At 37.9% G+C, this 13472-nt stretch overlaps 1 protein-coding gene across 3 annotated transcripts in view; it reads left to right on the top strand.

Moving 5' to 3' along the window:
• The window catches only part of MKLN1 (muskelin 1), a 330653-nt gene extending 321051 nt beyond the window's left edge, over nt 1-9602 (top strand). For all 3 annotated transcript variants that reach the window (XM_079785914.1, XM_079785913.1, XM_079785916.1), the window contains one exon: nt 1554-9602. In XM_079785914.1, the coding sequence (XP_079642040.1) occupies nt 1554-1675 (122 nt within the window). In that variant the 3' untranslated portion in view covers nt 1676-9602. The remainder of the gene's footprint in view (nt 1-1553) is intronic.
• Nucleotides 9603-13472: the final 3870 nt, after the last annotated feature.

The following is a 13472-nucleotide window of genomic DNA, read 5'->3' as shown; positions in this document are numbered from 1 at the left end:
TTAGGACGTCTTCCTGACGTCCTTCCTGACGAAGCCGGGGCCCAAGGGAAGCCAGCCCAGCTCCCGGGTGCCTGCCGGCGGCTGGAGGAGGGAAGCAGCCTGGGTCCTGGGTGCCAGAGGGAAGCTGGTGCAGGCAGCTGGGGGAAGAAATGCCTACTCTTGCATGAATTTTCATGCATTGGGCCTCTAGTTGGTTAATAAAAATAAATGGGCTTTGGAGTCAGATAGACATGGATTCACATTCCATTCTCTTCCCTTACCAGCTGTGGAACCTTACTAAATTACTGAATTTCTCTACGTTTTCCCATCTGAAAGTGGAGTTTATGATAACTGCTTCATTGTTTTTCTGACAGTGCAATGCAGTCATACAGAAAGCACCTAGCACACAGCAGGAACTTAGTGTTTCTTACCTCCTAAATCATTTGATCTCATGAAAATGATATTACTTCATTAGAGTACTGTCACAGAATCAAGACCACAACATTTTCACAAATAAAGAAAACAAGGGGAAAACCCTAACATTGAATACAAAGAGAAACAAACAAACCTGTCTTTCAAATTAGTAACATTACCATGCAGTAGGGGCGAGGGGGAGGACATTAAATCTTTTTAGTACAGTGTTTAGACTATACACTCACAGATATACTCTAAAGACAAAAGCAAAGAATCTTGAGTTTTTGCTGGTAGTGGTATGGGTATAGGAATTCTGGAACATTTTTCGTGTATTAGGTTGAGCAAATGGGTAAATATGATGATGTTGCTTGGAGTTGGTTTTCTTAGTGGGAGAAAGGAGGTATAAATATAGAATGGGATAAAGAAAGGAAGAATCCTGTGGAGGTTCTTAAAAAATTGGAATTAGCAATAAAAACAGGAACTCATGATTCTGTTAAAGAAAAAATACACTATGTATATACTGTAATGTGTGTACATATATATATATACAGGCCTGGAAACAATAACACCCTTGGTAATTAGTACAACTGATCTGGTTTCTAGATATCCTTCACCACTAAAAGGATTTAGGCTCCATGGAAAAAATAGCTGACTCCAGAGCTGTATAAAGATAAGCTTGGATATCTACCAGAAAGTAAGGAAGTGCTCAGAAATTAACAGGGATATTTCAAAAAGACAGGAGCTTGAAAGAGTTCTCACTGGCCAAATCTGGGACCACATGAGTATTAAAATGATACCAATGAATATAACATTGAACAAGGAAAGGATCCATGAAAACATATTAATACAAATGAATAAAAGTCAGAAAAGGAGTGAAATAATCCTCAGTGGACTAGAGGAGGAAAAGGCTTGCAGGAAAAGGAAGAGAAATCACTATTAGTTACTAAAGTGCTGGTTATTTGGCTAGGTTCTTTTCACATCAGTCCTTGAAAATGCTACCAGCTAGTCAGAACTGGGGTCAGGACCCATAGCTCTAGTTTTAAAGCCTGTTTTGGTTTTGGTTTTTCCATTATACATTGCTGCTTTTCTCAATTGGCTTTTCTGTTACGTGTTGAGTTTTAAACACAATGGATGAATTTCTTTGTATCTCTCCTTCACAGGCTTTTCGGATGTGGATCATACCTATGCTCAAAGAACTCAGCTCTTTGACACCTTAGTAAATTTCTTTCCTGACAGCATGACTCCTCCTAAAGGCAACCTGGTGGACCTCATCACACTGTAACTAAAGAGTCACTGGACAGAAATGGAGACCAGGAGTCTGCTTCCAGTATTCTGGGTTTCAACTCTACTGACCGACTATTAGGCCGCAGTGACTGAGGACTGCACCAGAATTCCGAAGGGATCTTTATCATCACAAGTTCTAACCCTCTTTCTTCATACCTGACCTCAACCCCATTCTCCTCATCCCATTCCTCAGTTAAGTTAATAATAAAGTGAAATTGGTATACTTTCCATTTAAATATATATATATTTTTTACTTTAACTTTTAAAAATTAATGAGTATAAAAAATAATAATCAGGTAGTTTACCCTTTCCTGATTTTTATTTCATTTTTATAAAATTAGGGCAAGTAAGCACTATTAACAGACCCAGTGCTACACGAATTGGGATTGTGTTGTTGGGTTGTGTGACCTTTCTTCTTTCTCCTCCCTTCCCATTTCACTTTACCTTGCTTCACACAACTGCTTGTAGGTGGTGTCACTTGTTTACCTCTTCATTCTTAACAGTATATAGTTCTGTAGGGCAATTGATGTATGTTAAAGTGATGTATATGTGTCTCTGTTGACTAGAGTCTTGTATTACATTAAGCAATAGGAGAAACAGAGGGCTCAAATTTATGTTCCTCTTCATAGAACTGAAAAATGAAACCCAAGATTGATCCAGGCACTTATCTGAGATTGGCCTATAGTGTTTCTATGGTGGATATTATAAGCTTTGAGTCACAGAAACTTAAACAGAAGAGTATCGTTCAGAACCTTTAAGAGCCATTATAAAAGTTACCAGCAGGAGGATTCTAGAAGTGATTAATATGTTCATTGATACCTGTGTGGCAGTTTTGGAAGAAAATGGTTTTTCCCTCTGATAGAGCTGCACAGATCCAGGGCTTCCATTACTTCCTGTGCTATCAGTCCGTAGCATTTTCGTTTGGGAGGCTGGGTGTCCAGAGCTCTGCTTTGTTGATCCAGACACATTGGCTCTGCACATCTGCTTTTGCATACTGATATTTTAAAGAGTGATGGCGTGTAGTTGTCCAATGGAATACAACTGACAGGCATTTCGCAAAGCACATAGACTAGGCTTTTTTAAATGAAGAAAAAGAACAATGGTGCAAATACTTTTTCATTAAACTAAAAAAAGAAAAAGGCAGATGATAGGTTTGTCCATTTTTTGTGGGGGGTGGAGATATTTATTATTCCATGAGGTGCTATGGAATGCAATATAGGAAACCTACACCTGACCAGTACTTATTACATTTGCTCAAAAGTATGCTGTGTTAAAAACAAGTTGTATTTTTTTTAAAAAAAGTGTGCTGTGTGCAACTGATACCCACCATGCTTAAAGCAGACTAAGTATAATGAATATTCATCAGTCCAGTGGCTCTTAAAAGTGAATGACTTTATGGAATTCAGTATGTACTTGAGTAGCAAGATTAGGTCTCACCAAAGAAAGAGAAGAAATTGAGTTGCACTTTTGAAAAGTCTCATATATAGAAATAAGACTTAGAGAGCCATCTTCACTCTGTATTGCATGGTTTTACTTCTTTTGGGGATGGACAGAAATCTATTTTTCCTAGTTCTAGGCTTGAATCTTGGCCTCCTTAGCTTTCCAAGCTTCCCAAAGCAATCAATATAGTGACTTATTAAACAATTATATCTGTACCTTACCTTGTGAAAGATATATAATTTAGTAAGTACCAAAATTTGTGTAGCTGCAGAATAACCAATTGACTTTACAGATGAGCAAATAGAATTTACTTATATACTTGTACAGTTTCATAAAATGATTTTTCTGAGTGACAGTCTAGAATATAAAATATTAATATCACTAATATGGTAGCCAATTGAATCTCATTTTGTGAAAACAAGTACAAATCAAAGAGTTGCTAGGGAAGAACTTGATAAGAGTTTCTAAATTTAAAACCTCAAATTTTGCTCTCTGTGAATTCTGGCACTTTAAAAACATTAACCAAATGAAGTTCTGCCCTCCACGATTTATTTTTATAATGCTTTGTCCTTTTTTTTCATTCATTTAGATTCCATATTTGGAGGAAACTCAGTGGCTTTTTTGTTCTTGTTTTTCCCTGAAAGTACTAGTAGTTTTGTTTTGTTACATATACTTATTTTCATTTTATCTTTTACTTTATTTAGGTGTGGGACTTTTCCTCTTTATTTCTGATTTTTTTTTTTTCGAACATGTTTAAATGGGGTTGAATAATAGCAAACACTTTAATGTTGCTTAAGTGAGAAACTGTTGAGATTATTGATTAGGTAAATCAGAATTTGTATCATGGAGCTTTACACTGCTGGTAATGATTGTAGGAGAATGTAGGGCTTCATTATACCCATGCCCAAGAGTGACACATTGGTCACATTTCACATCACTGTTTTAAAACTTATTTATAGATGTAATGAGTAACTACATTTATTTCCAAGAATTCCAGCAGTGTATGTAATTTAAATAATCTAATTTGGTATTTAGATGCATTGTTTAGATAGCCAAGTAGCTGTTTTACTATTTTTTAAATCTTTCTAGTTTAGTAAATCTCAGATTGAAACACCTGGTTTATGCTAGTTAGTGGACTACAGTTTGTTCAATTTTATTATCCCTAGCTTCAACTTCATTCCTATTTCTCTTTTCTTCCAGCCAAATATATTATTCCAGAATAATAAACTAGAAATAGTTTATTTAAACTAGAAGTAAACTAGATCTTTACCATTTTCAGTGCTTATACTTCATGAGAAATTCTCTGACTTGTAAGGCACTTCTAAAATTCATCTGCATTTTGTGGAATGACAGAGACCTCATGTGGCCAGCTTGATTAATTCAAATGTATCAATCTCTTATTCAAGCAAAAAAATTTAGACTTGGATGCCTAACTCTGTGATAAAGCTGACAGTATTAACCTTTAGCAAGATCATTTTTTAATATATTTTTATTGATTTCAGAGAGGAAGGGAGAGAGAGAGAGAAACATCAATGATGAGAGAGTCATCAGTCGTCTGCCTTCTGTACGCCCCCCACTGGGGATCGAGCCCGCAACCCGGGCATGTGCCCTGACCGGGAATCGAACCGTGACCTCCTGGTTCATAGGTCGACAACTCAACCACTGAGCCACACCAGCCAGGCAGCAAGATCATTTTTTTAAACCTGGTTTTCATTTGCATTAAAGTTGGCCTATGCATGTCTAATAAGTAAAAACTGATAGAGAACATTAGAAAGTTAACTCTTAGGTTTATCATAGACAGGCTTGTTGGATTCAGAGCTCAGTGATTTTAAGATTGTAAAACGGCCGAAACCGGTTTGGCTCAGTGGATAGAGCGTCAGCCTGCGGACTGAAGGGTCCCAGGTTCAATTCAGGTCGGGGGCACGTACCTTGGTTGTGGGCACATCCCCAGTAGGAGGTGTGCAGGAGGCAGCTGTAAAAAATCAATAAAATATATTTTTTTAAAAAAAGATTATAAAACTATTCTTGGGTGGAATATGTATGTTGAATATAAGTGGTTGCCAGCTTATCCTCCAGTGGGTCTTTTCACATCTGCCTTATAAATGCTATTTACGGAAACATGATCAGTTTTATGTAATAAAACAGTTTTAAAATCTAACCTGCAAACAAAAGCTGGTTTGAGGCACTTAATCATTTAGTGAGGAATGGAGAATGATGCTTAATGGATGAAAAGGCACTTAGACAGGAGTATGTTCCTGATTTTATTCTCTGAATTATACTGTCTCATGGGAATTACATGAGAAGTTACCCTGTAATTATTCCTATCACCATATGAAATTGATTAATTGTGGGTCATTGATTATTTCCTGAGTAAATGTGTTAACTCTTTAGTTGGTTGGATGTTGCAAAGCAGTTGAGAATTATGGATTCAAGTGACTTCTCTGGGGGCTGGGGTGTCCTTCCAATGTGTACTCTAAACAGAGTCATCTAGCCATAAAAAATACACCCTTCATAGCCCTTCTTTTCTTAGAAATCGATGTTCATCTGCAATGTCATCCTTTTGTAGATTCTGACCTGAATTTTCACCAAGTTTTAAATTCTTAAAATAGCCTTGATCTGGGATGTGCAGGCTTCCTCAGAAGAGGTTTATAGAAGAAATATCATAAAGTGTCTGCACATAGCAATGCTTGAGGATTAGATTTTTGGGGCTCTTTCACTCAAAGATTCTTTTTTTTTAATCCTCACCCAAGGATATTTTTCCATTGATTTTTAGAGAGAGTGGAAGAGAGAGAGAAATATTGATGTGAGAGAAACACATTGACTGGTTGCCTCCTGCACGAGCCCTCGCTGCAACCAAGGTACATGCCCCTGACTAGAATCGAACCTGAGACAATTCGGTTCGCAGGCTGACACTCTATCCACTGAGCCAAACCGGCCAGGGCTCAAAAATTCTTATAGTCCTAATTAGTTAAATAGCATCATTCTTTTGTAATTTTTTGTGTGTGTGTGTGTGTGTGTGTTTTGTTTGTTTGTTTGTTTGTTTGTTTTACTGTGGGCTGTATCTCCCTGTGATTTGTATTCATGCTGAAATGACTTGGCTATCTTAAACTTCTAGTCTGCAGGTATGTCAGTTGAAGGTGGAAGTTTCCAAGTTTGTTGAAGTAATTAGCCTACTAGATCAGCTGAATGATGTTGTCATTGTTTGTTTTGGCGGGAAGGACTCATTGCAATTTATGGGTTTCTTCATCAAATGCTTTTCATTCTTCTCAAAAAGTACTATCTTAGGGATTTTATTTATACATAATTTTAACCTTGATTTCCTTCTACCCACTAAATACTGTGAGTTGTGTTGTGATTATTTTTCTGACTTTATTCTTGGCGCTTTTAGCCCTAGACTTTCTAGGTTTTCTATAGCATTGCTTACGGGTGTTGTGCTGCTTTAGAGAAAAAAGTCCTAATCATTCTGAGACATCATTATCTTTGTTTATGACAAGAGAATAGTGAAATTAAAACTTGCACATTATTAAAGAATTAATGTTCAGATATTGCTATAAAAATGCTCATCATTTTCATATGGGGGATAGTAATATGGTTATGGCAGCTTTAATGGAGGTGCCAGTGTTGGCTTCTTTTCCTGTCACTAGGAAGTTTATTCATAAAGTTATTGATAAGGTACAAGTTTCATAGCAGAGCTTATAGAATTCACATCACCAACATTTCCATTTGCCTATTGTTTTTCCTTTCTTTATACTTTATAGCCTTTTTCCCCTACTCCCAACTCCTCTGAGTAGCACTGATTTTCTTCTGAAGTTGGAATTTGTGTTAAGAATTGACTTTTAATTTCAATATAATTGAGCATTGGTAATAGCTTTGATTGCCATGAAATGATTGGTATTCATTTTTTCTTAAATAAAAATAATGCGGGCTTAGACATGTCTCTTCCCCTCAACAATGTGAATTTAGTTCAAATTCCAAATGACTAAATCTTATTCCTAGTCATAGCCAATGATAAAGTCCTCTGACAATAGATTCTATAGCCTTTAAGGAGTCATGAGAGATTATAGTAATACAGATTTCCTAGTGGTGCAGAGAGCGGTGTCCTGTGGGAAATCACATCACTGTCTGTCTGTTGGGTAGAGCCCTGAAGTTCTAGACCTGAACTAGGAATCCCAGTTCAGAGCTTGAAAACACCAGAACCAAAGGGTGGTTCTAGTTTCTCTTTCACATCAGAGTCATTGTTTGGAAATAAAGTTTGCAAATATGCTTTCAAGTCCTCAAACACTGCCTGGCTTGATTTAAAACAGGATGTTATCCAAGAGCTATAGGGTTAACAACAAAAATGGGAGAAATGTTTAGTAGGGAAGTAGACCATTTGTAAGATATCACTTATAATTGTGAAACAATTTGTCTTTCTTTTTGTCTGTTGTTCACACCATCTTAATGAACAACTTATGTGTGCAGTGTTCTATTTTGCCTGTCTGTGGCATTTTCACTTGAGCCTCAGGAACAGAGCTAGAGAGGAGAATGAGGATATGTTAGAAAAGAAAAAAGGAACTTTTCAAAAAAATTATTCATTTCATAGAGGAAGGAAGAGAGAGAGAGAGAGAAACATCAAAATCATCAATAGGCTGCCTCCTGCATGCCTCCTACTAGGGATTGAGCCCACAATCCGGGCATGTGCCCTAGCTAGGAATCCAACCATGACCTCCTGGTTCATGGGATACCGCTCAGCCACTGAGCTACACCAGTCAGGTGGAACTTCTTTTTTTCCTTATGGATTTGAAGGTGCACAAATCTAAATGAAAAAGAAAGCTCTTCCTTTCTAGCCCTAGATTAATTTTATTAATGCAGTGCTGGAAAGAAGACTTATCAAAAGGGATCAAAGCTCAGTTATTCTGAATAGTTGTTGGAAAGCAGCATTTCTTGGTTAGTTTCTTTTCTCATCTTCTCCAAAATAGCTGTTAGTGATCTTGAAACAAACAAGAAAAAAACAACAACAGTGTAACCTGGCCAGCGTGGCTCAGCAGTTGAGCGTTGGCCATGAACCAGGAGGTCATAGTTCAATTCCCAGTCAGGGCACATGCCCAAGGTTGTAGGGTCGATCCCCGGTGGCGAGAGGGGGGGGAGGGTACAAGAGGCAGCCAATCAGTGATTCTCTCATCACTGATATTTCTATCTATCTCTCCCTCTCCCTTCCTCTCCGAAATCAATAAAAATATATTTTTAAAAACACAATGTAATGGGCTCTAGATCTTAAACTAGGTGAGCAGTTTATTATGTACAGCTTGTTCCTTGATAAGGATCCAGAGGGAAAGCCAGCACTACAACATTGTAACATGCAGTTTGGGGCTCCCACAGGACTTGCTTTGCATGGAGGTGAAGCTCTTGCTGCTGACAGCTCTGTACCATCTGGGATGCTAGCATTCAGGAGTTAGCTGGATCTCTGCACTGTCTGCACATGAATACCAGCCTAAGGAGATCACCACTCTTCAGTTTCCTTCAGGGCTTAATGAATGCCAAATTAATTGGCAGGAAGGGAAAACACTGTTGATATACTAAACAGGCCTGTATGCATGATTAAAGAGTTGCTCAAGTAGACAATTTTGAGCTTTATTTCTCTCCTTTGTTAACCAACCTCAAGAAGCCTTTATTCAGTTTAGGGCATTCGGTTAGTATTTTTTTCAAGCCCTTCAAAATAGGAAAAATATTGTCATTTCATGCTTAACTTATAACCCATACAAAATTGAACTGACATCAATTTAGTTTCCATGTTTTAAAATAAATTAATTCTACATAATCCCAAAGGTCTGTTTATTCTACTTGGCCAAGAAATACATACATGAATTCTGGGCTTGGCATTAGAAGTATTAAATAACTTTGATTATTCTTTAGGTTGCCTCCACGTCTGTAAAGTATTAATTAAATTAGAGAAGGTATCTAGAATAAGGCTAATGCTATTGCGGCTGGCAGAGTCTTATGATTATTTTGCGACAAAACGAGAGGATCTTATGCCATCAGGGCCATGCTGTCAGATGTTTGCGGATGCCTGTTCTGGTATGTTGCCTGGGAGTTACTGTCTTTTCTTTCTTGGGATGAGGCAGAGAAGGGGGCTTGACGTTTTTTTAATTGCCTACTTTACAAGTCCTAGGCTACTTTCATCTTTTAAAGGCGTAGTTTACACATACACATTAGCTATACGTGTAAAAGCACTGAATACAACATTATAAGATATACTAAAGTAGTTGTCTATCCAACCCTAAATTTGATAGTAGGATATGAAAGTTTAAAAGTTTAAGTATGAATAGTCTATGGGGAATATATATATATATTTAAAAGTCATGTATTGGTCTCCTTTTTTTTTTCTCCTTTCCCAGAAATACTATTTTGGTGACTAACCAGTTGTAAACTGTGTTCTCCCTCAGTTGTATACCACCCATTTTTTTTTTATAAGAGAAATAAAAGTGGACTTTCTTTCTTAAACATTACATTTAGTCTGGCCAAGAGGTGCTGTGATTGTGTTATTCTGTAAGCCAGCTTGCTTTTTTGACTTGTGTAAAATGTCTTTTGAAATGTATAAATTAGATGGTATAGTATTAATTTCCTTTATTACAGTCTTCAATTTAGAAATTACAATATAATATGGTGTTTTTCTATGAGCAGATTCTGTTATGGATATATATATATATGAATATATACATATACATATATATATATATATATATATATATATATATATATATATATATATATGGATATTAAATAGTTGGCCCTTGAACAACACAGGTTTGAACTGCGCGGGTCTACCTATATGTGGATTATTTTCTATAAATACTGTATATATATTTTCTCTTATGATTTTCTTAATAACATTTTCTTTAGCTTACTTTATTGTAAGAATACAGTGTCTGATACATATAACATACAAAATATGTGTTAGTTAATTGGCTGCGTGTTTATTGGTAAGGCTTCTGGTCAACAGTAGGCTGTTAGTAATTAAGTAATTAAATTTTGGGGGAGTTGAAAGTTATATGTGGATTTTCAAAATGGATATCAACAGTGCAGGAGTTGAGGGTCCCTACACTCCTCCCCCATTTTGTTCAAGGGTCAGCTGTATATATTTTTCCTTTAAAGAGATCTCTTCTCTGCTACCACTTCAAAATCTATGTGCTGTTGCGTCTGCAGCCTCAGAAGAAGAGTACAGGAAAGCTAAGATGAGGCCCTCCTTTTCCTGTCTTGGTCTTCGTCTTGGTAACAAACATTATCCCATCTTTCAAAATAGCATGTGTTAAAGTTGTTTTTAAGTCAACTCTTTTACTGCTTTTATAAATTAGAAGTACTCAATGGCCAGAAATTAAGATCCCTCCATTTATGGATGCGCACAACCAAAGTTGGACTGGAAGTTAGAATGAGGAGGAAGGTACAGCTCCTTCCTCAGCCAGCAGAACTGCTCTTTCCAGGCCTGCTCGGTAATGCTGTGGTAGATAGCTCCTTCTCTGGCGCAGCGTCTCCCGCTCCGGAAACACGGGCTCACAGCAACCTCTCCTCTGAAAGTTGGAAAGTTAAATATCCCTTATGAGACTTTTAAATGATAGCATTTATTGATGTTTGTGATTATATAAGTGTTTACTATAGAAATTTAGGAAATAATTGTAAAGAAGGAAAACCACTATATATTAGCTGATGGGACTTAACTCATTTTCTTTTTCCTGACTTCCATAACCCAACATGTTAGAAAGTTTTTTTTTTAAATTGACAGTCATTCTCATTGTCTTTTACCACATGTGTGGAGGACTGGGATGCAAGCATTTGTGCCTACTCTTCTATTCCTTTAAACATTGTCCTTTTCTAGACAGTCTGGAAACAATTCTGTTGATATGTATCTTTTAAACCTAAATTATGGGTGTAAGTGTTACCCAGAAGCTGTAGAGAGCTGCCTTGTTCAGGTCATTGGGAACTTCTAAGATTCATTCCGATTCTTCAGCTCTTTGTGCACCATTATGGACATTGGGGCATCTTCACACCCACGAAGAGCTTTCTGTTTCCATGTATTTTTTAATAGGACCATAGTTAAACTCGCACCCAAAAAGGATGTACTTCTCAAAAGCCAAAGGAAAAGCAAAGCAAAAGGAAAACAGGCAAAAGGAACATAAGTGTAAATGAGGAGTCCTTGAAACAAGCGTGCCCTTAATCATGCATAAGCAGGTGTCTCTTCAAAAAGTGTATTTCTTTGCTCACAGCTAAGATTCGGAAGTTTTGTATTTCATTTGAGACTCCTTTTCTTAGCGGGTGAAGGCGATAACTGCCGCCTGTCAGGGCTCCACTCTTGTTCACCCTCTTTGGTGGCACGTGGGGGCTTAGGGCTGTATCCTGAGGTCCCTAAACCAGAAATGGGAATCACGAGGGAGCTGAGGAACAGCAGGGCGAGCTAGTTGTGGCTGTTACCCAGAAGTGCTTTGGGGCATCAGAGCTCTTCCAGCGTCGGCCTTGTTCTGTCACTGTTGCGCCGTGTGAGTGTTCTGCAGTCTCCCGTTCCCGTCGTGATCCTGTCGCTCCATCTGTGTGGACATTGTAGGCTTCGTTCTTTGGTTCAGTAATCTTCTGACCCAGGTTTGATGAATGTTCTCAACACTGCTTTGTGCATAGTGATCTGCTGAACAATGGCAATTGTAGAATTGTTGTATGTAATGTACATATGGAAAAAGAATGTATTTTGTTCATTTTCTTAATAAAAAGTTATATATGGACACTACAAGTTGTCTCTTGTTTGCTAAGACTACTTTTGAAGTCAACTTGTAAAATGTTTATGTACTTTGCAGTTGTTACATTTTTTTCCTCAAAAAGGTTTTATTCAGGCTTCCCAAGAGGAAAATGATACACAGTGTAGAAGGGCCTTTGGCACGAAGTTTCTGGGGAGGTTTTCATTTTTAAAGAACTGTAAATTCATGAAGTGAGGTTTTTTTTATCTGTTAATGACCCGTTCAGTTTTATCTGTTTTATATATTTCTTTAAGGGAAACACAAGTATAGGTTAGGAACTGGAAGAAAAAACTGATTTGAAATAGAAAACTTATGGTAGAAAAGATAGTAGTAACAAAAGAGAACCCCAGAGCTGAAAGTGTTGCAAAGTTTGGAAAACTTCTGGATCCCTGTCCACAGTGAAAGCGTTTGAGCCTTGAAAAAAATAAACTCAGAGTTATGCCAAAGAAATGGATCTCAAGAACAAAGACCTGCACTTGGCCCTTTACATCTGATCTGTTTGACATTTTCTTGGCTTAGTCGTCCTACATTTTGCAATGAATTAGTTGGTCAACTGATTTTACTCAAAATAATTATATTTCCTCAATTTACAAATCAAATCCATCTTGCTTTATCACTTCCATTTCTTGAGTGTGCTTTGAGCATGGGTTGTAGGTGATATTTGTTTTCAAAACAGGAAAACCTGAAGTGATCAGGCAAGGAATTGGTCTTTCCTTGGTTAATCCAGAGAACTAACTCAAAAGGATGGAAATGTGGGATACAGTCTCCTCTCCCTCAATACATTTGTCTTTTGGTGGGAAGTCAGCAATAAGCAAAGAGGGCTTAGTGTTGAATTCCATGCGATACCAGCTGTTCCCACCTTGAGTGTGGAGACCTACCTGGGCTACCTCAGGAGCTTCTGGTTACCTGAGGAGCCGATCAAGCATCTACTAGGGAAATGCCAGTGTGTGCCCGTACAGCCAGAGTTCATAGGAATTTGAATTTTTTTTTTCTGTAGATGAAGGCAGTATTTTTTTTTTACCACTAACCCTTCTGATTTGGAGGGTGTAGTGTGAAAGGCTAACTGATAGCTATCCTGAAGCCCAGGTGAGTCTTGGCATAGCCTTAAATACTAGTTGGTTACATTCCTGCTTTTCTTCAGCACCACACATTCTCCTTTCCTCTTACACATCTTGGAAGGAGAGAAGGAAGAGGGGAGACAGGCTTTCTGTGGCATAGGGAAGGTGGGCAGGAGCATGGTGCTTGGACTAGCCCGTCGTTGTTACTCTGAAGCTTCTCATGTTCACAGGGACTTCCTCGGCTTCCACTTGGAAAAAGCAAAGCCATCAGTTCCATCTAGAAATATTTTTCCAGGGAAGAGAGACAAGCTGTAGGTAGAGGTGGCCTGTCTACTGCTGTGCTGCTAAATTCTGATGGTTGGCAGACCCGAAGAGGGGAGATTGGGACACTGGCAAGGTCTGTTGCATAGAATGTACAGCTGCCCTCTGAACATGGGCTATGGGAATGGGGTAGCCCAGGGCAGGAGTCAGCAACGAGGTTTATTTCCAGATCGGGCATAGTCTCAACGTCTCTGCCTCACTTTCTCATCTCTTAAGTAAA

Source organism: Cnephaeus nilssonii (genome assembly GCF_951640355.1).
Source record: "Cnephaeus nilssonii genome assembly, chromosome: 12".
NCBI lineage: Eukaryota > Metazoa > Chordata > Mammalia > Chiroptera > Vespertilionidae > Cnephaeus > Cnephaeus nilssonii.
The sequence above is the reverse complement of the archived record's forward strand: the minus strand, read 5'-3'. Positions and strand labels throughout refer to the sequence as shown.